The sequence below is a fragment of the Chlorocebus sabaeus genome, chromosome 18, assembly GCF_047675955.1.
Source record: "Chlorocebus sabaeus isolate Y175 chromosome 18, mChlSab1.0.hap1, whole genome shotgun sequence".
NCBI classification, from domain to species: domain Eukaryota; kingdom Metazoa; phylum Chordata; class Mammalia; order Primates; family Cercopithecidae; genus Chlorocebus; species Chlorocebus sabaeus.
In genome coordinates, this window is record NC_132921.1 from 61,455,434 (window position 1) to 61,481,774 (window position 26,341).

The following is a 26,341-nucleotide window of genomic DNA, read 5'->3' on the forward strand; positions in this document are numbered from 1 at the left end:
TTATTTTATTTTATTTTATTTTTTTGAGGCAGAGTCTCGCTCTGTCTTCCGGGCTGGAATGCAGTGGCGCGATCTCAGCTCACTGCAAGCTCCGCCTCCCGGGTTCACGCCATTCTCCTGCCTCAGCCTCTGGAGTAGCTGGGACTACAGGCGCCCGCCACCACGCCCGGCTAATTTTTTTGTATTTTTAGTAGAGACGGGGTTTCACCATGTTCGCCAGGATGGTCTCGATCTCCTGACCTCGTGATCCGCCCACCTTGGCCTCCCAAAGTGCTGGGATTACAGGCGTGAGCCACCGCGCCTGGCCTATTTTATTTTATTTATTATTTATTTATTTATTCTTTTGAGACGGAGTCTCGCTCTGTCGCCCAGGCTGGAGTGCAGTGGCCGGATCTCAGCTCACTGCAAGCTCCGCCTCCCGGGTTTATGCCATTCTCCTGCCTCAGCCTCCCGAGTAGCTGGGATTAGTAAAGCCGCCAACCACCAAGCCCGGCTAATTTTTTGTATTTTTTAGTAGAGACGGGGTTTCACCGTGTTAGCCAGGATGGTCTTGATCTCCTGACCTCGTGATCCGCCCGTCTCGGCCTCCCAAAGTGCTGGGATTACAGGCTTGAGCCACCGCGCCCGGCCGGCAAATTTTTATAACAACATAAATAGTAGCCAGAGAGAGGTGGAGTGGCCATCCTACTCTCAGAAAAAATAGATTCTAGGCCGGGCACGGTGGCTCACGCCTGTAATCCCAGGAGTTTGGGAGCCCGAGGTGGGCGGATCACGAGGTCAGGCGATCGAGACCATCCTGGCTCACACGGTGAAACCCCCTCTCTACTGGGTGACAGAACAAGACGCCATCTCAAAATAAATAAATAAATAAATAAATAAATAAATAAATAAATAAATAAAATAAATGAAAATTAAACACAACATACAACAACTTATGGGATGCCACTAAAGTAATTAGAAGGAAATTTATAGCTGTAAATGCCTATATTAAAAAAAAGAATGATCCCAAATCAATCACCTTAAAAGTGATCCCAAATCAATCACCTTAAGAAACTAGAAAAAGAAGTACACACTAAACCCAAAGAAAGAAAAAGAAAGGAATAAAGACAACAGCAGAAAGGAATAAAGGAACAGAGAATTGTGGAAATGAACAAAACCAAAAGTTTGTTTTTCGAGTGAATCAACAAAATTGACAAATCTTTAGCCAGATTGACCAATGAAAAAAGAGAGAAGATATAAATTACTAAAATTAGGAATAAAAGAGGGGGCATCACTGGCAACCTTAAAGAAAAAAAAAAGCATTATAAACAAATGCTATGAACAATTGTATGCCATTGTTATAGACTGAATTGGCTCCCCGCCATTCACATGTCAAGGCCCCAGTTCCTAAAACCTTAGACTGTGACTGTATTTGGACACAGCAGCTTTAAAGAGGGTAATTATGATGAAATGAGGTCATGGGTAAGGGCCTAGTCTGAAATGACTGGCGTCCTCAGAAGAAGAATAGACATCAGGAATGTGCCCATACACAGAGGAAGGCCACGTGAGGACGCAGCAAGAAGACGGTCATCTGCAAGTCAAGGAGAGAGGCCTCAGCAGAATCCAATCCTGCCAGCACCTCAGTCTTTGACTTCCAGTGTCCAGGACTGTGTGAAAATAAATTGCTATTGTTTAAACCACCCATTGTATAGTATTTTGTTAAGGCAGTCCCCGCAAACTAATATAGCCATCAAATTAGATAAATCTAATTAGGTAATTAGATTTGAAATAGACAAATTCTTAGGACAGAAATGATCAAAATTGACTCAAGGAGAGAGAAAAAATCTGAATAGACCTATAACAAGCAAAGAGACTAAATTAGTTAAAAACAAAACCAAAAATAAATCCCACAACTATCCACAAAGAAAAGCCTAGTTCAGAAGTCTTCCTTAGTGAATCCTACCAATATTTAAAGAATACCTTGCTTTCTCAAATTCTTTCAAAAAGTAGAAGAAGGAGGAGCATTTCCCAACTCAACTTCTTAAGGCCAGTATTACCCAGACAAACACATCAAACAGCTGGGTGCCATGGTTTACACCTATAATCCCAGTTACACAGGAGGCTGAAGTGGGAGGACTGCTTGAGCTAGGAAGTTTGAAGCTACAGTGAGCTATGATCGCACCACTGCACTCCAGCCTGGGTGACAGAACAAGATCCCGTCTCAAAAAGAAAAAGAAGAAAGAAAGGAAGAAAGGAAAAGAAGAAATGAAGAAAAGAGGAGAGGAGAGAAGAGGAAGGAGAGAAGAGGAAGGAAGGAAGGAAGGAAGGAAGGAAGGAAGGAAGGAAGGAAGGAAGGAAGGAAGGAAGGAAGGAAGGAAGGAAGGAAGCAAGCAAGCAAGCAAGCTAGGCGTGGTGGCTCATGCCTGTAGCCCAGCACTTTGGGAGGCCAAGGCTGGTGGATCACCTGAGGTCAGGAGTTTGAGACCAGCCTGGCCAACATGGTGAAACCCCATCTCTACTAAAAATACAAAAATTAGTTAGCCGTGGTGGCAGGCACCTGTAATCTCAGCAACTTGGGAGGTTGAGGCAGGACAACTGCTGGAACCTGGGAGGTGGAGGTTGCAGTGAACCGAGATCATGCCATTGCACTCCAGCCTGGGCCAACAACAGCAAGACTCCGTCTCAAAAAAAAAAAAAAAAAAGATTATATGCTATGACTAAGTGAGATTTACAGCTGAAATTCAAGGTTGGCTTAACATGCAAAAATCTATCCGTGTTATTCCATACACCATATTAATAGAATAAAGGACAAAAACCACATGATCATCTCAAGAGACACAGGTAAAGCATTTGAAAAAATCCAACATTCTTTCACGGTAAAAACACTCAACAAACTAGAAACAGAAGGGATCTTCCTAAACTTGATAAAAAGCATCTACAAAATACCCACTACTTTCAGTTTCAACACAAGAGGACAAAAAACAAAACAAAACAAAACAAAAGGACAACAACCCAAAATAAAAACAGCAAAAAACCCACTGCTACCATCAGACTGAGTGGTAAAGATCAAACTATGATCTGGGCCAAGATAAGGATGTCCACTCTTGCCACTTCTATTTAATATGTACAAGAAGTTCTACCTAGGGTACTTAGGAAGGAAAATAAAATGTATCCAGGTTTGAAGGAAGAAGTAAAACACATCTATTTGCAGATGACATGATCCCGTATATAGGAAATCCTAAGGAAGCCACTACAAAACTACTAGAGGTGATAAATGAGTTCACTAAGGCTTCAGGACAGAAGATCAGTATTCAAAAATCAGTTGTATTCCTATGTAATTACAATAACCTCAAAATGTACTTAAGGAAAAACTTCCATTTTATAATAGCATCAGAAATAATAACTACTTAGGAAGAAATAGAACAAAAGAAGTGTAAAACTTATACTATGAAAACTACAAACCACTGTTGGGTTTTTCGTTTTTTGTTTTTGAGGCAGGATCTCACTCTATTGCCCAAGCTGGAGGGCAGTGGCATGATCATGGCTCACAACAACCTCAAGTTCCTGGGCTCATGTGATCCTCCCACCTTAGCCTCTCAAGTAGCTGGGATGACAAGCACATGCCACCATACCTGGCTAATTTTTTGTATTTCTTGTAGAGATGGGGTTTTGCCATCTTGCCCAGGCTGCTCCTGAACTCCTGAGCTCAAGAGATGAGCCTGCCTCAGCCTCCCAAAGTGCAAGGATTACAGGTATGAGCCACCACATCTGGCCACAAAACACTGTTGAAAGAAACTAAAGAAGACCTAAACAAATGGAAAGACACCCATGTTCACAGATCAGAAGGGTTAATATTAAGATGGCAATACTACTCAAACTATTGTAAAGATTCAGAGTGAGCCCCACCAAAATTCCAGCTGGCTTCTTCACAGAAATGGACAAGCTAATCCTAAAATTCAAATAAAAATGCAAGGGACCCATAATAGCCACAATGATCTTGAAAAAGAAAAGCAAAGCTGGAGGACTTACACGTCCCCATTTCAGAACTTCATACAAAGCTACCATAATTGTGCAGTGTGGTGTTGGCATTAAGGACAGACATACAGATCAAGGAAATAACACTGAGAGCCCAGAGATAAACTCTTACATTTTATGGGCAAATGAAATTTGACAAGAGTGCCAAGAAAATTCAAGAGGTTAAAAAATTTAGTCATCTTCACAAATCGTTTTGTGACAACTGGATATCCACAGGCAAAAGAACGAAGTTGAACCTCTTCCTTATATCACATACAAGAATTACCCTAAGGCCGGGCACGGTGGCTCACGCCTGTAATCCCAGCACTTTGGGAGGCTGAGGCGGGCGGATCATGAGGCCAGGAGTTTGAGACCAGCCTGGTCAACATGGTGAAACCTGATCTGTACTAAAAATACAAAAAAATTAGCCTGGCATGGTGGCAGGCACCTGTAGTCTCAGCTATTTAGGAGGCTGAGGCAGAAGAATCGCTTGAAGCTGGGAGGTGGAGGTTGCAGTGAGCCAAGATTGAGCCACTGCACTCCAACCTGGGCAACAGAGCTAGACTTCACCTCAAAAAAAAAAAAAAAAAATTAATGAGTTATACATCTAAATGTAATAGCTAATAGATAATAGCTATAACACTCTTAGAAGAAAACACAGGAGTAATTTTCATGACCATGGATTAGGCAATGGTTTCTTAGCTGTAACACCAAAAACACGAACAACAACAGAAAATATAGACAAATTAGTCTTCACCAAGATAAATAAACTTAATGTTTCAAAGGACACCATCAAGATAGTAAAAGACAACCCACAGAATGGGAGAAAATCTTTGAAAATCACGTATGTGATATAGGACTTATATTCCAAACATATTTTTAAAACTCTTATAAATCAATAATAAAGAGTCAACCAAACTGAAAAATTAAAAATTGATTTGTATAGATACTTCTTCAAGGAAAATATACAAATGGCCAATAAACACATGAAAAGATGCTCACCATCAGTAGCCATTGGAGAAATGCCAATCAAAACCACAATGAGCTACGACATCATACCCACAAGAGTGACTATCATAAAAAAAGTCATGAACAAGTGTTGGTAAGGATATGGAGAAATCTGAATCCTCACACATTGCTGGTGGAAATGTAAAATGGTGCTGCCACTTTGGGAAACAGTTCTCAAATGATTATACGTAGAGTTATCATATGACCCAGCAATTCCACTCCTAGGTTTGAAATGTGACAGTAGGGAAAACACACATCCAGCCAAAAACCTGCACACAAATGTTCATAGCAGGATTGTTCATAATAGCTCCAAAATGGAAATAACCCAAATACCCATCAACTGATGAATGGCGTTTATCCATAGATTGTATATTGTATGGATAAACATAGGTTTATGCTTCAAAGGACACTATCAAGAAAGTGAAAGACAACCCACAGAATGGAAGAAAAATCTTTGAAAATCATGTATCTGATAAAGACCTTGTATCCCAAATATATATATTTTAAAAATCTCTTATAAATCAATAATAGACAACCCAACTGAAAAACTGAAAATTGATATGTATCAACTTACCTATTGAAAAATTGGGAATTGATTTGTATCATATGTTTATCCATACAGTAGGATATTATTCAGCAGTAAAAAGGAATGAAGTACTGATACATACTACGATATGGATGAACCTTGAAAACATTATGCCAAATGAAAGAAGCTAGTCACAAAAGGTCATGTGTAACAATTATATGAGATGCCCCGAATAGACAAATACATAGAAATAGAAAATAGATTTGTGGTTGCCAGGGGCTGAGGAGAGGGATGAAACAGGGAATGACTGTTAATGGATATGGGTATTTTTCCTTGGAGTGATGAAAATGTTCTGAAATTTATTGTGGTGATGATTGCATAATTATGTGAATATAATACTTAAAAACACTGAATTGTACACTTTTTGTTTTTTATTGAATTACATACTTTTAATGGATGAATTGCATGATATATGAATTATATCTTAATAAAGCTGTCACTTTATTTTATTTTATTTTGAGACAGAGTCTCACTCCGTCACCCAGGCTGGAGTGCAGTGGCACAGTCTTGGTTCACTGTAACCTCTGCCTCCTGGGTTCAAGTGATTCTCGTGCCTCAGCCTCCCAGGAAGCTGGGATTACAGTCATGTATCATCCACGTCCAGCTAATTTTTGTATTTTTAGTAGAGACGGGGTCTCGCCATGTTGGTCAGGCTGGTCTCGAACTCCTGGCCTCAAGTGATTTGCCTGCCTCAGCTTCCCAAAGTGCTGGGATTACAGGCATGAGCCACTGCACCTGGCCAAAGTTGTTACTTTAAAAATACTATGTATAAACAAAATTATAAACCAGGGAAAATATTTGTGACTAATATCACAAATAATTACACTATGCATTACTGCCAACAGAGGCCAGTAAGAGAAAAAGATTGTAGTAAGCAGACTCTTCGTTGTCCTACATCACATCCCTTTGATCTACCTTTGAGTTCAGTAGGGGCTCTAGTGCACAGTTCTGCATGAGCTCAGACTCCTGGGGACAGCATCCTACCTGAAGCTCACATTTAGCTTCTTTTAGCTACTTGTCTCAGGGCCTTCTCCAAGGCCACAAAGTTCTCTCAGCCCTGTGTATAGTCCAGAAGTGCAAGAAAGTATAATGCTTGTAGGGCAATCCTAAACAAATAAGGATGTGAGAATAAATGTCCCAGCCTCCCGAGCCTCCCAATCTTTTTTCTTTGAGATGGAGTCTCACTGTTACCCAGGCTGGAGTGCAGTGGTGTGATCACGGCTCACTGCAGCCTCAACCTCCTTGGTTCAAGCAATGTTTCAGAACAGCTTTGATTATTTGGGAGTAGCCCCAAATATCCAAAATGTGATCCCCTGTCACCTTGCTCAGACACGAATGTGAACCACAGGGCTGTGAGGCTACGGTGCAGAAGCTGGTGCTTAGTGAGTAAGTAGCTGATTGCTCAGCATCTACATCTCACCAAGGCCTCATCCTCTCTACTAATGATTTCATATCCACTTAAAGAAGGAACTTGTAAGCACTGGAGGATTCACAAACTTGGGAAGTTCCTTTAGCAAGTCACAGCTCTGCTCTCTACGTTGTGGTAGTTTGTAACTTCTTGTTTCTCCCACTAGGTCATACAGCTCCTTGAGGGCATTCCCAGCTCCTGGGACAATGACTGTCACATTATGGCTAAAGAAATGAAATGGAAAAAAATACCAAAATAATCTCCTTATCCTCTTTATACAATAGTTCAACTACTTTCTGTTAGCCCAAAATCCCCGGGGGAAAAAATCTTCCAAAACATAGGGAGCCAATTCTGTAGCCAGTAGAGAGTTTGAATCTTCATTGTGCCACTCACTAGCTCTTATTTCACCAAGTATTAACCCTCCCTACAGTCTGTTTCGTGATCTTCAAAATGGCACTACAACCTCAGAGCAGCAATGAACAGGTTTAGCACAGAACCTAGAACACAGTAGATATTCAGTAAATGCTTTGCTAAATCTTGTTAAAGGTTTTCCAGATGACCAAGAGCTTAAGTCTTTATGAGCTTTCTTTTTGCCCTTGATGCCAGTACAAAATGTAGACGATAATTTGCTTCTTTCCTGGGTTAACTACAATGGACCTCTTTTCACATTCACATGCAATTAATGTCCTTCTAATGTAGACACCACATTTCTATTATTGCACTCTGAGCCTGCATTAGTTACGTCAGTCATGTTTTACTTTTGATTCAACTGAATTAGCATTTAATTAAAATATAACATATTTCCCCTCCAAAACTCATGTTAAATCAGGTATCTTCCTAATCCATCCTTATACTGTTGATTTTTAAAATAGCTTTGTTGAGGGATAACTGACAATAAACTGCACATACTTAAAGTACACAATTTGGTAAGTTTTACATATATGTATACACATGAAATCATCACAATAAAAATAATGAACATATTTATCATCCCCACGTTTCCTTGTACCTCTTTGTAATTCCTCCCTCCTATGCTTCCCTTGCTCCTATCCCCAAGTAATCACTGATCTGTTTTCTGCCACTACAGATTACTTTGCATTTCCTAGAATTTCTATACATAGAATTGTACAGTATCACTTTTTTTGTTGTTTCTTTTTGGTCTGGCTTTTTGTACTCACCAGATTTATTTTGAGATTCATCCACATTGTCATGGGTATCAATAGTTCATTACTGTCTGGATATATCAATTTATTTATCAATTCACCTGTTATAGACATTTGGGTTGTTTCCAGTTTGGGGCCATAACAAAGAAAGCTGCCATCAACAATTGTGTACAACTGTTTGTATGGATTTTATTTTTTTTCCCCTTTGGTAAATACCTAGGAATAAAATGGCTAGACCATATGGCTGGTGTATATTTAACTTTTTAAGCAACTGTTAAACTGTTCCAAAGGTGACTTTACAATTTTACGTTCTCAGCACTGCATGAGAGTTCTACTACCTCTACATCCTCACCATTGCTTGATGTGGTCAGTCTTTTTATTTTAGCCACACTAATAGGTGTATACTGGTATCTCATTGTTATTTAAATTTGCATTTCCCTAATAATAATGACAGTGAGTATCTTTTAATGGTGCTTAATTGCCATCCATATAACTTTTCTCATTTTAAAAATTGGCTTATTTTCTTATTTTTCAATTTTTATAAGTTTTTATTTTAGAAACAATCCCTTTATATGCTTTGCAAAGATTTTTCTCCTATCCAGCGGCTTTTCTTTTTTTTTTCTTTTTTTGAGACGGAGTCTCGCACTGTCACCTGGGCTAGAGTACAGTGGCACGATCTCAGCTCACTACCAACTCCACCTCCCGGGTTCACACCATTCTCCTGCCTCAGCCTCCTGAGTAGCTGGGACTGTAGGTGCCTGCCACCATGGCTGGCTAATTTTTTCTGTTTTTATTAGAGATGGGGTTTCACTATGTTGGCCAGGATGGTCTCGAACTCCTGAACTCATGATCTGCCTGCCTCGGCCTCCCAAAGTGCTGGCATTACAGGCGTGAGCCACTGCACCTGGCTGTGGCTTGTCTTTTCATTCCCTTAACAGTGTCTTTGAAGGAGGAGAAGTTCTTTTTTTTTTTTTTTTTGAGATGGAGTCTCACTCTGTCACCCAGGCTGGAGTGCAGTGGCCGGATCTCAGCTCACTGCAAGCTGGAGGAGAAGTTCTTAATGAAGTCTAATTTATCAATCTGTTCTTTTACAGATTACACTTTTGGTGTTATATCCAAAAAACCATTACCTAACCCAGGTCACAGGTATTTTCCCATGTTTTCTTCTATAAGTTGCATAGTTTTTGGTTTAACATTTACATCTATGACCTATTTAATTTTTGTATGTGGTGTGAGACATAGATCAAAGTTCATGTTTTTGCATATGGATATTCAACTGTTCCAGTACCATTTGCTGAAAAGGCTATCCTTTCTTCACTGCATTGTCTTTGTGCCTTTGTTAAAAAGTCAGTTGTGGCTGGGCACAGTGGCTCATGCCTGCAATCCCAGCACATTGGGAAGCCAACGCAGGTGAATCACTTGAGATCAGGAGTTTGAGACCAGCCTGGTCAAAATGGTGAAACCCCATTTCTTCAAAAAATACAAAAATTAGCTGCATGTGGTGGCATGTGCCTGTAGTCCCATCTACTTGGGTAGCTGAGGCAGGAGAATCCCTTGAAGGGAGGTAGAGGTTGCAGTGAGCAGAGACTGCACCACAGCACTCCAGTCTGGGCAACAGAATGAGACTCTGTCTCAGAAAAATAAAATAAAAAGTCAGTTGTCTATGTATGTGTGGGTTTATTTCTTTTTTTAAATTATTATTATTATTATACTTTAAGTTCTAGGGTACATGTGCACAACCTGCAGGTTTGTTACATATGTATACACGTGCCATATTGGTGTGCTGCACCCATTAACTCGTCATTTACATTAGGTATATCTCTTAATGCTATCCCTTCCCCACTCCCCCCACCCCATGACAGGCCCTGCTATGATGTTCCCTATCCTGTGTCCAAGTGTTCTCATTGTTCAATTCCCACCTATGAGTGATAACATGTGGTGTTTGGTTTTCTGTCCTTAAGATAGTTTGCTCAAAGTGATGGTTTCCAGCTTCATCCATGTCCCTTCAAAGGACATGAACTTATCCTTTTTTATGGCTGCATAGAATTCCATGGTGTATATGTGCCACATTTTCTTAATCCAGTCTATCATTGATGAACATTTGGGTTGGTTCCAAGTCTTTGCTATTGGGAATAGTGCCACAATGAACATATGTGTGCACGTGTCTTTACAGCAGAATGATTTATAATCCTTTGGGTATATACCCAGTAATGGGATGGCTGGGTCAAATGGCATTTCTAGTTCTAGATCCTTGAGGAATCACCACACTGTCTTCCACAATGGTTGAACTAGTTTACACTCCCACCAACAGTGTAAAAGTGTTCCTATTTCTCCATATCCTCTCCAACACCTGTTGTTTCCTGACTTTTTAATGATTGTCATTCTAACTGGTGTGAGATGGTATCTCATTGCGGTTTTGATTTGCATTTCTCTGATGGCCAGTGATGATGAGCATTTTTTCATGTGTCTGTTGGCTGCATAAATGTCTTCTTTTGAGAAGTGTCTGTTCATATCCTTCACCCACTTTTTGATGGGGTTGTTTGATTTTTTCTTGTAAATTTGTTTAAGTTCTCTGTAGATTCTGGATATTAGTCCTTTGTCAGATGGGTAGATTGCAAAAATTTTCTCCCATTCTGCAGGTTGCCTATTCACTCTGATGGTAGTTTCTTTTGCTGTGCAGAAGCTCTTTAGTTGAATTAGATCCCATTTGTCAATTTTGGCTTTTGCTGCCATTGCTTTTGGTGTTTTAGACATGAAGTCCTTGCCCATGCCTATGCCCTGAATGGTATTGCCTAGGTTTTCTTCTAGGGTTTTTATGGTTTCAGGTCTAACATTTAAGTCTTTAATCCATCTTGAATTAATTTTTGTATAAGGTATAATGAAGGGATCCAGTTTCAGCTTTCTACATATGGCTAGCCAGTTTTCCCAGCTTCCATATTTCCCCTCCTGGTCTTTAGACTATTGTCATATAATTTACTTTTATATTTATTATAAAACCAAAATATATTATTATACTTGTATAACAATCGCCTTTTAAATAGATTTAAATTTAAAAATTATGTACATTTATCTATGCAGTTACTATTTTCAGTGGTTTTCAACACCTTGTAAAGATTCAGATTTTCATCTGCTATCATGTCTATCTATCTGAATGACTTCCTTTAGCATTTCTTGTAGTGTGAATCTGCTGGTTGTGAACTATTCTATATTTTGTATGTCTGAAAGTATCTTTATTTCACCTTCATTTTTGAAAGATTTTTTTGTTTTGTTTTTGAGATGGAGTCTCACTCTTTCACCTAGGCTGGAGCGCAGTGGCGCGATCTTGGATCACTGCAACTTCCGTCTCCTGGGTTAAAGTGATTCTCGTGCCTCAGCTTCCCAAATAGCTGTGTCTACAGGCTCACACCACCATGCCTGGTAAATTTTTTTGCAGTTTTAGTAGAAATGGGGTTTCACCATGTTGGCCAGGCTGGTCTCAAACTCCTGACCTCAAGTGATCCACCCACCTCAGCCTCCCAAAGTGCTAGGATTACAGGCGTGAGCCACTGCACCCAGCCGAAAGGTATTTTTATTGGGTATAGAATTCCAGGTTAACTTTAAAAATGCTGCTCTACTGTCTTCTCATTTATATTGTTTCCCATGAGAAATCTGATGTCAGGCTTATTTTCATTCCCCTGTACGTTACATGCCTTTTCTCTCTGGTTGCTTTTAAGATTTTTCTTTTTATCATTGCTTTTGAGCAATGATATGATTTGTTTATATTTTTATTATTTATTTATTTTGAAATGGAGTCTTGCTGTGTCTCCCAGGCTGGAGCACAGTAGCACAATCTTGGCTCACTGCAACCTCTGCCTCCCAGTGATTCTCCTGCCTCAGACTCCCAAGTAGCTGGGATTACAGATTCCCGGCACCATGCCTGGCTAATTCTTGTATTTTTTTGTAAAGACAGGGTTTCACCATGTTGTCCAGGCTGGTCTCGATCTCCTGACCTCAAGTGATCTGCCCATCTCGGCCTCCCAAAGTGCTGGGATTACAGGCATGAGCCACTGTGCCCGGCCTTGAGCAATTTATAGTGATAAGCTTTGGTGTAGTTTTCTGTCTCTTATACTTGGGGTTCACTGAATATCTTGGATCTGTGGGTTTATAATCTTCATCAAGTTTGGGAACTTTTTGGCGATTATTTCTCCAAATATATATTTTGTCTCCCACACCTTCAGACCCTCCAATTACTAGTATATTAGGCTGTTCCTAGTTGTCCCACAGCTCACTGATGTTTGTTTCATTTTCTTCTATTTGTTTCTGAGTTTTGCTGCAGATAGTTTCCATTACTGTGCTTTCAACATTCTTTTCTTTTTCAATGACTCATCTGTTGTTAATCCCACCCAGTGTACTTTTCTTCTCAAGCACTGAAGTTTAATTTGGGTCTTTTTTGTATCTGCCATGTCTACTTAACTTTCTGAAGATATGAAATATAGTTATAATAATTGTTTTGATGTCTTTCTCTGCTGACTCTAACGTGTCAGTTCTGCATTGGTTTTCATTGATTAATCTCCTTGGTATTGGTTGTATTTTCCTGCCTCTTTGCACCCTGGTAATCTTTCACTGGATGTCAGGCATTGTTAATTTTATTTTGTTGGGTGCTGAGTATTTTTATATTCCTATAAATATACTTGAGCTTTGTTTTGGGATACAGTTAAATTATCTGGAAACAATTTGATCTTTTGGGGTTTTGCTTTTATGATATTTTAGGCAGGACTGGAGCAGTGCTCAGTCTAGGGCTATGTATTATCTGTTACTGAGACAAGACCTTCCTAAGTACTCTATCTCATACCTGATGAGATTTTATGTGGTTTTCCTGTTTGGCTGGTGGCTGGTGGGAATAGCCGCTTTTCTTGGCCCTGTGTGAATGCTGGGCAGTTTCCTCTAATCCTTTTGGATGGTTCTTTCTCTTTCTCTCTTTCTTTTCTTTTCCTTCTCCTTCCTTCCCATTCTCCCTCCCCTCGCTCTCTTCCTTTCCTTTCTTCCTTCCCTCCCTCCTTCCCTTCCTTCCTTTGGGACAGAGTTTCATTCTGTTGCCCAGGCTGGAATATAGTGGTTCAATCATAGCTCACTGCAGCCACAAGCATTCCTACTGCTTCAGACCCCAGAGTAGCCAGTGCTACAGGCACATGCCACCATGCCTAACTAATTTCCTTATTTTTTGTAGAGGCATGGTCTCACCAGGTTGCCCAGGCTGGCCTCAAACTCCTGAGCTCAAGCAATCCTCTCACCTCAGCCTCCTAAAGTGCTGGGATTACAGATGTGATCCACCACGCTTGGCTTGAATGGTACTTTTTAAAAATCAGCTTTGAGTAGTTTCTTCACATGTAGGTACCGATACTATGTTGAACATTTGAGGAACCCTCTGCACATCTTTGGGTTTCCCTCTTCTTTGTGCAGCTCTCTTCCCTCTGGTACTTGGTCCTGTGAACTCTAGCTGCTCTGGTCTCCCCTCTCAGTTCCTTCTATTTGACTTAAGGAGTCTGCTGGGTTCTCCCACTTTCCTCTCCCTATATCATGGTCTAGAAATTGTGAAGACAGCAAGGGCAATCATAAGACTCACATTGTTTCCCATCTCTCAGGGATCACTATTCTTTGTTGCCTGATATACGGTGTATTTAAATTTTTAAATGTATTTTTGTCTGTATTTTGTTGTTGTAGTTGGAGGGTAAATCAAGCCTCTTTTCTCCATTTGGGCCAGGAGCAAATGTTGAGCTGATCTGCTACTGATTCTATGACCGTGGTGTTCTCCCTTTGTTTTCCTGTTCCTACTACCCCGATTCTGCTCTTGAAATCTAACACACGTGAGCATTTTACGGAACTCTAGGTAGAGCCCAAAACCATCTTTGTATCCTCATCTCCTAGTACCCAGTAACTGCCCAATATAATTGTTCAGTAGTGAGCAGAGAGTTCAAATTCTAGTTATGTTATCATCTACCTGTATCTTGAACTTGCCTACATTAGGTATTGGCCTTTATTTCTACACGTGCAAAGAGCTGACGAGAGATCAGTAAAAAGCAGACATTTTCTACTAACCTATACATTTGGATTAATCTTGAGAATTTTTATGTTTATGAAAATTATAACACAAAAGAAAATTCAGAAATAGAAACCACCATGCTAAAATCTTATTTCTCCCACAAACCAGTTTTTTTTAGTACATGTCCTTCTATGTTTTATCCACATTATCTTTTTACATGATATGACAAAAAATTATTTCAATTTTACTTTTATTGCTTAACAGAATTATTTCCTATGTGGCTGCACAGTTCATAATGATCTTTTTTAGCATCTTCATCATGTGTGTATGTCCTGATTTGCTCAATTGTTTCTACACTAAGGTTCCTTTTCCTTTTTAATTAATATAAAGGGAACTGCAGTGAATATCTTGACCCTCCATTTTGGTTATTTTCTTGGTTAGGCCCTCTAAAGTGGGATTATCATAGCCAAAGGTGTAAATATTTTAAATGTTCTTGTTACATATTGCCAAGCTGCTTTCTTAAAAGGTCACACCACTGTTCACCTTTACCAGCCTGGCTGAGAGTGTCAGTTTTACCAGCACTGCATTTTATCACTGAAATAAAATATTTTGGCTAGTATAATAAGTGAAAATGACTTCCCTGTTATTACTTATGGCTTTCTTCATTTCCACAAAGTGGGATATTCTTCCTCATGCTTACTAAAGGGTTGCATTTTCTCTTAGCAGGAATAGAAGTCTCACAAGCATATGCATAACCCTTAGCCTCCTCTCCTGTCTCAGAGGGGAGTAATCATTGTTTTCCTTCCTCTCCCATCCATGAACTCATCGAATATTTATTGAGCCTCCTCTCCTGTCTCAGAGGGGAGTAATCATTGTTTTCCTTCCTCTCCCATCCATGAACTCATTGAATATTTATTGAGCCTCTTCAGCATGCCAGGTACTATGTTAGGCTCTGGGAATGCAGTAGGGGAATAATCCCTACCCTCAAGGAGTTTACCATGTAAAGGAAAAGCCTGCGTGTTCTCAGTATCTGGCTAGAAGCAGGCAAATTTGCCAAAGCGTTCCCACCATATTTGGAAAAAAAAGAGACTGTTTCATAAAAGCATTAATTGAGTAGTCATAAGAAACTAAATTTGGAAAATCATGCTGGAGGAACTTTTGATGCACCTAGAGAGGGAAGGGGGAAGGTAAGTGCCCAAAGGAGGACACAAAGCGGAAGAAGACAGACACGGCCACATCTTAGGGACAGTTGAATGATACACTCCCATACAATCTGCTTCTTAAACAGCCATCAACAGGGACAGAGGAGGAGTCCGGGGGGAAATGGAAACAAAGTGATAGGCTGTGTGAGCAGGGAAGGCCTAGGTTAGGGGGTGGCAGATCACAAAATATTCTGGACACACAGAGGGCAGTATGAGAGCTCTAAACTCTTGGAAGGCAAAGGAAAGGAAGCCATGGTGGAGGACGGGGAAGGAAAAGTGTTGGACACTTACAGAGTTCCATTTAGGGTTGTTCCTGCCCACTTGCTTCTTAGACAGTAAGGTCAGCTATGAGAGATTACTATGACAGCAACAATCCCACTGTGCAGTCACCACAGTGGGAAATAGAAAAACTCAAAAGACCCAAACATTATTATTACACCATAACATCCCTATGATACTACTTGCTATCAAAGTATGAAGACTACATACATTAGTACATGTATGTAGTTTGGTGGCGGGTGGGGCGGGGGTGGTAAATCCACCCTTTTGTTCTCATTGAGATGTATCATAATACAGAAGAGTGCATAAAACATTTATTTATAGCTTAAGGAATAACCACAAGGTAAATATCTGTCAAACCACCATCCAAGTCAAAGAAAAAATACAAAACAAAATACTGTCAGCCGCTGGTAGCCTCCTGTGTGCTCTTCCCCATCCCAGCTCCCTCCTTCTGCCCAGAGGTAATCACTGTGTTTTGTATGCATTCCTCAAATAGTTTAGTTTTGCCTTTCTTTAATGTAATAGAAATGAAATAATATTGGACGGAGTCTTTTGTGAATGACTTTTTTGTTCAATATCATCTTTGTAAGATTCCTCTGTAGTGCCAGGGGTAGGCATCTGTTTATTTTCATTATCACATGCTATTTCATTATATATATATAATATATATATACACACACACACACATATATATATATGTATGTATGTATTTGTTGTTGTTCTGAGACAAGGTGTCACTGTTGCCCAGGCTGGAGTGCAGTGATGAGATCACAGCTCACTGTGGCCTTGACCTCCTGGGCTTGAGAGATCCTCCTGCCTCAGGTCCCCAACTAACTGGGACTACAGGCGTGTGTCAACACGCATTGCTAATTTTTATTTTTATTTTTTTGTATTTTTGTAGAGACAAGATTTCACTATGTTCAAGACAAGGCTAGTCTTGAACTCCTGAGCTCAAGCAATCCAGCAGCCTCAGCCTCCCAAAGTGCCAGGACTACAGGCATGAGCCACCTCACCTGACCCTAAATACAAGTATCTCACAATTCACTTACCCATTCTATTTTTAATGAACACTTTAGTTGTTTCCTGTTTAAGGTGGCTGTGAAGAACCCTGCCATGAACAATCTTGAACATAGCTCTTGGTGCACATATACAAAACCTTCCTTAGAATGGAGTAGCTAGATCAGAGAATATGCACATTTTCTACTTTACTATGTATTGCAACTTACTTACAGAGATTTTGGTATCAATTAACACTCCTACCAGCAGTGTATATTAGTTCTTATTGCTTGAAATCTTTGCCAACATCTGGCCGGGCATGGTGGCTCACGCCTGTAATTCCAGCACTTTGGGAGGCCGAGGTGGGCGGATCACGAGTTCAGAAGATACAGACCATCCTGGCTAACACAGTGAAACCCCACAAACTAGCTGGGCGAGGTGGTGGGTGCCTGTAGTCCCAGTTACTCGGGAGGCTGAGGCAGGAGAATGGCGTGAACCCGGGAGGCGGAGCTTGCAGTGAGCTGAGATTGTGCCACTACACTCCAGCCTGGGCGACAGAGCGAGACTCCGTCTCAAAAAAAAAAAAAAAAAAAAAAAAGAAATCCTTGCCAACATCAACCATTTGTCACACTTAAATTCACTGCCAATTTGGGATCTGAATATAGTATCTCATATTATTAATCTAATTTTCCTGATTACCAAAGTGGTTATCATCTTTTCATGTATTTATTGCCCACTTGGATATTCTCTTTTGTGAAGCGCCTGTTGAAGTTCTGCTCACTGTTTCTACTGACATATTTTTCTTATTAATTCATAAGTATTCTTTTTTTATTTATTTTTTAAGGTAGAGCCTAGCTCTGTTGCCCAGGCTGGAGTGCAGTGGCAAGACCATAGCTCACTGCAGCCTCAACCTCCTGGGTTCAAGTGATCCTCCAGCCTCAGCCTCCCAAAGAGTGAAGATTACAGGCATGAGCCATATGCCTGGCCCATAAGTATTCTTTATATGTTCTGGATACTAGTTCTTTGTTAGTTTTATGTATTACACATATCATCTCCCAATTTATGACTTGTCCTTTTACTCTATGGTGATTCCTAATAGTTAGAAGTTATAATTTTAATGTAGCAAAATATCAGTCTTTTCCTTTATGATCAACACTTTGTCTTTTTTTCTTTTTCTTTTTTTTTTTTTTTCTGTTGCTCAGGCTGGAGTGCAGGGGCACAATCTTGGCTCACTGCAACTGCTGCCTCCCGGGCTCAAGCAATTCTCCTGCCTCAGCCTTTCCAGTAGCTGGGACTACAGATGTTTGCCACCACACCTGGCTAATTTTTATATTTTTTGTAGAGACAGGATTTTGCCACGGTGTCCAGGCTGGTGTTGAACTTTGGGGCTCAAGCGACCTGCCCACCTCGGCCTCCCCAAGTGCTGGATTACAGGCAGGAGCTGCCGAGCCGGACTTTATATGTAATGATAATATATTCACCTTATATCGACAGTTATAAAATATAATTTTACATGTTTTTCTACAGAGGAAGAGCCCACATAGGCAAAGATACCTAGGGCCCAAGAAAATCATAAAGTGGCCCTGCTTCATAGAATCTTCCTAAAAGCCATACTAGGAGTGACAGGGGCAGAGCTTAGGAGGCTCACCCCTATGCTTCCCTACAAGCTAGGGGATAAAACATGTGTTCTTCTAATGGTGGATGAGCATATTATCTTCATTTAGAAAACAGTACATACCAGTACTCTTAATAAAGAAAGACTAAATTAATAATCCCCAAATGCTAGTATCTAATTTAAATAAAAACAGAATTCAAATAACATTTATTTTCAGGTATTTGTCTGGTACCAGGTGATACAGAGATAAACAAAAAGAACATAAAGCTTCTAGCGTATAAGAGAATATAGAAGGTTCGCAACTCATTATAACAGGGAACAGTGTCACACGAGCAGAAGTGTGGTAGCAAGGCTAAGTCATTCCTCACAAAGTTGCAAAACAGGTGTTGTTAATTTCAGTTTTTGCAAATAAGAAAAGGCAACTGAAGCACAGAAAAATTGATTGGCTTATCCCAATTGTCAGCCAATATATGCCAGGTACAGTATCTTAATAGCAGGACTCTGACTCCCAGCCCTGCGCTGTTTACCATCTGCTCTGAAAAAGTGCTCACCCCAGTGTAGATATTCAATAAATTAGATTGTATTAAACTGAAAGAGAAACAGTGCCACCCCGAAGGATTATGAATTTTCTCAGAGCAGCTTTTTAATCTATTTTTATAGCTTAATTGAGGTATACTTTATGTATAAAATTTGCCCATTTCGGCCGGGCGCGGTGGCTCAAGCCTGTAATCCCAGCACTTTGGGAGGCCGAGACGGGCGGATCACGAGGTCAGGAGATCGAGACCATCCTGGCTAACACGGTGAAACCCCGTCTCTACTAAAAAATACAAAAAACTAGCTGGGCGAGGTGGCGGGCGCTTGTAGTCCCAGCTACTCGGGAGGCTGAGGCAGGAGAATGGCGTAAAACCAGGAGGCGGAGCTTGCAGTGAGCTGAGATCGCGCCACTGCACTCCAGCCTGGGTGACAGAGCGAGACTCCGTCTCAAAAAAAAAAAAAAAATAAATAAAATAAAATAAAATTTGCCCATTTCAAGTATACAATTCAATGATTTTTAGTAACCTTACCAAGTTGTGTAACCATCACCATAAATCAGCGTTAGAACATTTTCATCCCCTTAATAAGAATGCTCATACCCTATTTTCTGTTCATCTCCATTCCCACTCCCTGCTCCAGGCAAGCACTAATCTTCTTTCCTTCCTCTATAAATTTGCTTTGTCTGCACATTTCACATACATAGAACCATACAATAAGTGGTCTCTTTCAGCTGGTTCCTTTCACTTAATATCATATTTTTGAGATTCATCCATGATGCAGCTTGTCTCGACAGTTTCTTGTTATTGCTGGATGGTATTCCATTATATGGATACATTACATTTTTGTCTAGCCATTCACAAGTTAATCAACATTTAGTTGGTGCTAGTTTTTTATTATAACGAATAATGATGTTATGAACATTTGCATGCAAGTTTTTATGAGAACATATACTTTAATTTCTCTTGGGTAGATATCTGGGAGTGGAATTGCTGGGTTGCATGGTAGTTTTATGTTCAACTTTTTGGGAAACTGCCAAACTGTATTCCAAAATGGTTGCCACATTTTACCAATGCATTCCTATCAGTGGTGTATAATCGTTCCCACTTCTCCACACGCACAGACACTTGTTACTGTCTTTTTTCTGATAGCCATTCTAGAGGATGTGAAGTAGTATCTCATTACTATTTTTTTTTTTTTTTTTTTTTTGAGATGGAGTTTCTCTCTTTTTGCCCAGGCTGGAGTGCAATGGTGCAATCTCGGCTCACTGCAACCTCCACCTCCCGGGTTCAAGTGATTCTCCTGCCTCAGCCTCCTGAGTAGCTGGAATTACAGGCACACGCCACCACAATTGGCTAATTTTGTATTTTTACTAGAGATGGGGTTTCACCATGTTGGCCAGGCTGGTCTCAAACTCCTGACCTCAGGTGATCTGCCTGCCTCGGCCTCCCAAAGTGCTGGGATTACAGGCGTGAGTCACTGCACCTGGCCCTCATTATGGTTTTGATTTGCATTTCCCTGACTAATGATATTGAGTATCTTTTCATGTGCTTATTAGCCATTTGTATATATTATTTGAAGAAATGTCTATTCCAAATCCTTTGCCCATATTTCAGTTGCATTGTCATCTTATTATTAAGCTGTGTAAGAGCTTTTGTAAATTCTGGGTATTAATACTTTATTATATTTGTGTTTTGCTAATATTTTTACCACTCTGTTGTTTGTCTTTTCATTTCTTAATGATGTCTTTTTATTGACAGATAATAACTGGATATATTAATGGGGTACAGGTAATATTTTGATACATGCATACAATATGTAATGATCAAATCAGGGTAAGTAGGATATCCATCACCTCAAACATTTATCTTTTTTTGTGTGTACTGGGAACATTCAAATCTTCTCTTCATGCTATTTAAAAATATATATTATTGGTTACTACTATAGTCATGCTGCTCTGCTATCCAACACTAGAACTTATTTTTTCTATCTAACTTTATGTTTGTACACATTAGCCAACCTCTCTTCATCCCCATCTCCTCACCCTGTGCAGCCTCTGGTAACCATCATTCTACTCTCTGTCTTCATGAAATCAACTGTTTTTAGCTCCCACGTGTGAGAACACGTGTTATGTGTTTTTCTGTGCCTGGCTTATTTATCATAATGACCTCCGGTCCCATCCATGTTCCTTCAAATGACAGGATTTCATTCTTTTTTTACAACTAAATAGAATTCCATTGTGTATATATACCATATTTTCTTTACCCTTAAAATTTTGAAGTGTAAAAGTTTTGAATTTTGATGAGGTCCATTTTATCAATTTTTCCAAAAACAAATCCTTGTATTTAGAGTCAATTGACTTTTGAAGTGTAAAAGATTTCAGTTTTTATGAGGCCCATTTTATCAATTTTTCCAGAAACAAATCCTCATATTTAGAGTCATCTGACAAATGCAATTCACTGAGGAGAAAACGGTCTGCTCAACAAATGGTGCTGGTACAACTGGATATCCACACATGAAAATACGAATTTAAACTCTCATTTCACACTACACAAAAATTAACTCAAAATGACTCACAGACTTAACTGCAAGAATTAAAACAATAAAGCCTTTATAAAAAAACTTGGGCCGGGCGCGGTGGCTCAAGCCTGTAATCCCAGCACTTTGGGAGGCCGAGACGGGCGGATCACGAGGTCAGGAGATCGAGACCATCCTGGCTAACACGGTGAAACCCCGTCTCTACTAAAAACACAAAAAACTAGCCGGGCGAGGTGGCGGGCGCCTGTAGTTCCCGCTACTTGGGAGGCTGAGGCAGGAGAATGGTGTGAACCCGGGAGGCGGAGCTTGCAGTGAGCTGAGATCCGGCCACTGCACTCCAGCCCGGGCGACAGAGCAAGACTCCGTCTCAAAAAAAAAAAAAAAAAAAAAAAAAAAAAAAAAACTTGGAAATTTTCAAGATCCTGAGTTAGACAAATGCGTTTTTCATCTATTCCTAAACTTTTATCCCAATTAAACATCATATATGTGTATTTCACGTTTATAATGCAGGTAGATAAAAATATAGCCCCCTTCAGTAAAAATGATAAAATATTTCACTGAGTTTGGTGGCCAAAATTTGAATTAGCAATTACATGAAAATGTTAAGAGAAGGCCAGGTGTGGTGGTTCATGCCTGTAATCCCAGCACTTTGGGAGGCCAAGGCGGGCAGATCACGAGGTCAGGAGTTGAGAACAGCCTGGCCAATATGATGAAACCCCATCTCTACTAAAAATACAAAAATTAGCCGGGCGTGGTAGCACACAACTGTAATCCCAGCTACTCAGGAGGCTAAGGCAGGAGAATCGCTTGAACCCGGGAGGTGGAGATTGCAATGAGCCGAGATAGTGCCATTGCACTCCAGCCTGGGCATCACAGTGAGACTCTATATCAAAAAAAGGGAAGAAAATGTTAAGAGAAAATATGCAAGCAATAAGTCATAACCCAGCCAGAATAGAATATATATAGCTTAGCAGGTAGAACTCAAGACAAAAGCATGCAAATAGTGCATTAAACTCTTCTTCAAATACTATACAATGTGTGTACCCATACTTGAGGCTAAAAACTGTTGATTACAGATAGTCACTGACTGCAAATTAAGATTAGGGAGAAAACAATCTCCTATAGAAAGGTGAACCTCAATCAATCAGTTAAGGAGGTGCTGCACATGCTAATATTTGTGATGGTATCATAATGCCAACATGAAATTTCTACAGTCGATTATGTTCAAGTGTCAGAAGAAAGAAATTATTGAAGAGTCTATAAACATAATTCATTAATACAAAATTTTAGATACAAAGCATCACTTATAAAGGCACTTTCTTTTATTAAATTTTCTAAGTTGCATCTGAAATTGTTAATAACTAATTTTCATGGTCAAATTACCACTTACATCCTCACAGGGACACAAAAGAATGTGAGCATTAAAACTTGGCCACTGTGTTCACGGTGAGTCAGTCAGTGCCTTCCCCTTGCTCTTGGCCTGTGTTTCATGATGGCAACTGGGGGAGTGTTTGCTAAAGCCTGAATCTTGATTTCCTCTTTCAAAGCAAAATTTGTTTACAAAGTATATTTTCTGGTATAATAAAATTGTATTACTTCTTATTAATATTTTAATATCTTATTATTTTCAGGTACAACTGCTTATTTACATACCTATCTCTCCCTCTTAGGAAAGGTTACATGTTTTATTGTTCTTTTTCTTTTGTTTTTTTTCAGACAGGGTCTGGCCCTGTTGCCCAGGCCAGAGTGCTGTGGCAGTATCTCAACTCACTGCAACAGCACCCGGCTAATTTTTGTATTTTTAGTAGAGACATGGTTTCGCTATGTTGCCCAGGCTGATATCGAACTCCTGAGCTCAAGGGATCCACACGCCTAGGCCTACCTACCAAAGTGCTGGGATTATAGGCATGAGCCACTGTGCCTGGCCCTGTTTTATTGTTCTTTAATCCCTTATATTAATTTTTTTTCTTTTGAGACAGAGTCTCATCCAGGCTGGAATGCAATGGTACAATCTCAGCTCACTGCAACTTCCACCTCGTGGTTATGTACAAGCAATTCTCGTGCCTCAGCCTCCCAAGTAGCTAGAATTACAGGCGCATGCCACCATGCCTGGCTAATTTTTGTAATTTGATAGAGACGGGGTTTCGCCATGTTGGCCAGACTGGTCTCGAATTCCTGACCTCAAGCGATCCACCCACCCCAGCCTCTCAAAGTGCTGGGATTACAGGTGTGAACCACCATGCCCAGCCATGAATGTTTTTTAAGTCATTGCAGACATCAGTCGAGTACTGAAACCCTGCCTTATAGCATCTGATAAGGTTCTTAAAACAAAATAAACACTTGATACGTTTTTGTTGTAATGAAGTAAATCTTAGCTTTTAATACTGTGGTTTTAAAAATTATATTTCACAGCATAACGTATACTACGGGATCAATCAAATTACAAAAATGATGTTCTAAGAGAGACATGCAGGCGTGTCATTAATGTAATGAAGGCTATTCTGTCAATGGCCAGAGCCAAATGCTACCTTGTTTCTTTCTTGAATACGTAGTGACACTATGTTCTCTTATTTATTCTAAACAGAAGTGGTCTATTCGCTCAGATCAGAGCCTCTATCTAAATCTCCCACGCAATTTAAAAGCCAAACTTTTTACAATCCAGGAAGAGGTGGGCTTAGCTTAGTACAGGCACATAGCAGGAAATGTCCCAAAGAAAGTTAGCCTTATTATCACTGCTGCTGCTAATATATTCCAATAATCACTTCTATCTTGAAAATAAGTAGAAACAATTGACCAGCTCATCACAATTTCACATTAATTTGAAAGAGGTATGCTATGTAGCAAATGGAGACCACCTTCTTCTCAATTTGTGGTTAACACTGGCAAAGTACATATGCTATGAAGTTTGTGTATCAGACGAGTAAATTGTACTCCACAAAAAACAAGAGAACTGAAAAAAAATTCACAAAGTCTTTTAAAATACTTTCCTTCTTGCCTAAGATATAACCAAGGCTGGTTCTGAGTAATTTTCTCAAATACTATCTGCAGTGATCTCTTCAGGTAAAGCCCTCCAGCCCTTTGGCCACCTGGAACCATGAAGTTCCACCTGGAATTTTATCTTGGCCTCAGGGCCTGGGCCGGTGCTCTATGCTGGAGGAATTTTTAGAAGCCTCAGACTAGTAGCTTATCTGCTCAGTACGATCAGTCATTCTGCTGATCCTGTCCTGATATTGTGACCTAGTTTCAGGCACTAAGATTTTATCTAGTTACTCATAACCAGTGCCTCTTTTGTACCACTAGAAACTAGATCCTGGGTTCATCCGTTGTGATCCACAATCCTAGCTTGGGACCTTGTTTTGTATCCCAGTTGGTGCACTACTCCCTATGATGTTCTGTGGGCTTAGCTAGAGCCCTACCCTAGAACTCCAGTCTTCATGACTGTGTCTCCAGTACTTGCCACTGGATGGCTATGATGCAGACTTCCCTCGTGTCTGGATTTCCACTTATTGCCTACTGTCAGTCTCCCCCTAGAATAAGGTCCTAGGCTTCAGCTAAATTTCCTACCACTGTCAGGACTGTGAGGACTTGGGTTCTGGTCATTCACGGATTAACCCATCTCAAGGCTGAGTTCTAATTCTAATAGTAACTCAAGTAATACCTTTATTTTGAAATCTCTCTATTCAAACCAGCCAGCAGTAAATATATACTTTAAAAAGCCTCATTAAATATACATGTGATGCTTGAAATGCCAAAAGAAAAATACCCCATACCTGTCTGAGTGAATCCTGATTTGTATCCATTAGTTGTCCCATTTTCTGGGGTCACAGTTGATGACACTGAAGAGCTTGGTTTAATAGAGTGGCAAGAAGCAGAGGATTGTCGGCTTCTACATTCTGGAAAAGAGTAAAAATTACACTGTATGAAGTGACCAATGTTCTGTTAAAACAGGTGATGGGGATACAATCCATAAAATCTCTAAATTAAATTGCTGCTCCTTAAGTGGCAGCCACTTCTCTAATTAGAGATCCCCTTCCCCATCCTGACTCCAACAGAATGTTTAAACTAGTGAATACAACGCTTTTGTTTGGAAGACAAACAAATGGTTGCAAAGAAATTGGACCTTTGTTCCCTAAATACTAGTTCCCAGAGGAAATATACTCATAACCAATATAGTCATGCTAGTTTTATGGGTAAGACAGAGGCTAAAACATTAATAATTTATGAAAACCTAATAGGCCTTTCAATACCAGTTAACACCCTACCTGGGATTGGTTTAAGTGTAGAACAGTAACCTATGGTCTGTCTAGGCTGCCTATAACATTCTCTTCTCAACCTTAATTTAGGTCCAAAAACAGAAGCAAAGAAAAATGTATAGGCAGTAGAGAAAAATTTTAAATGCTCAAATTAATATTATTCTCAGTTCTTATTAAAGGAGACAGCCAATATTCAAAGTGGTTACTGATCATGCTATGCCAAGCTTCATTTTAAGTAAGCCAGTATTAATGGGCCTCTGGGATGATATTTTATTAGTGCTTTGTACTGATTCAGGTAGACAGTAAATACTATCACAGCCTGTGGGACTGTTAGCTTCCATTTTACCCTATTAGTCTCAAAAAGTAGCATGTGAAAAAGGAATATAAATAATTTTATACGACAAAGTTAATTACAGAGGGTCCTTTAGAGTGTCTCCAAGTTTATCAGATACATACAATGACTGGAAGCAGTTTTCTATAACCTTCTATGCTATTACTTCTATGAGGAGTACTGTATTCTGGCCTAAGAGCATATCTCCAATATGTAATATATGCACACATGTATATTGATATTATATGTGTGTATATATAAAATATACAAATAAATATAATTTCAGCTCCAAAATAGCAACTATTATAAACGTGAGGCTTCTCTCACAAATGTTATTCTTTATTAGAAAAATGAGGCCAGGCATGGTGGCTCATGCATGTAACGCTACCACTTTGAGAGGCCAAAGTGGGTGGATCACT

The 26,341-nt window shown here is 39.8% G+C and overlaps 1 protein-coding gene across 5 annotated transcripts in view; it reads right to left on the reverse strand.

The window, feature by feature from the left end:
- Window positions 1–26,341, reverse strand: part of GREB1L (GREB1 like retinoic acid receptor coactivator) — a 294,500-nt gene that overhangs the window by 92,707 nt on the left and 175,452 nt on the right. For all 5 annotated transcript variants that reach the window (XM_037982457.2, XM_037982458.2, XM_037982456.2 and 2 more), the window contains exon 7: window positions 25,109–25,231. In XM_037982457.2, the coding sequence (XP_037838385.1) occupies window positions 25,109–25,231 (123 nt within the window). The remainder of the gene's footprint in view (window positions 1–25,108; window positions 25,232–26,341) is intronic.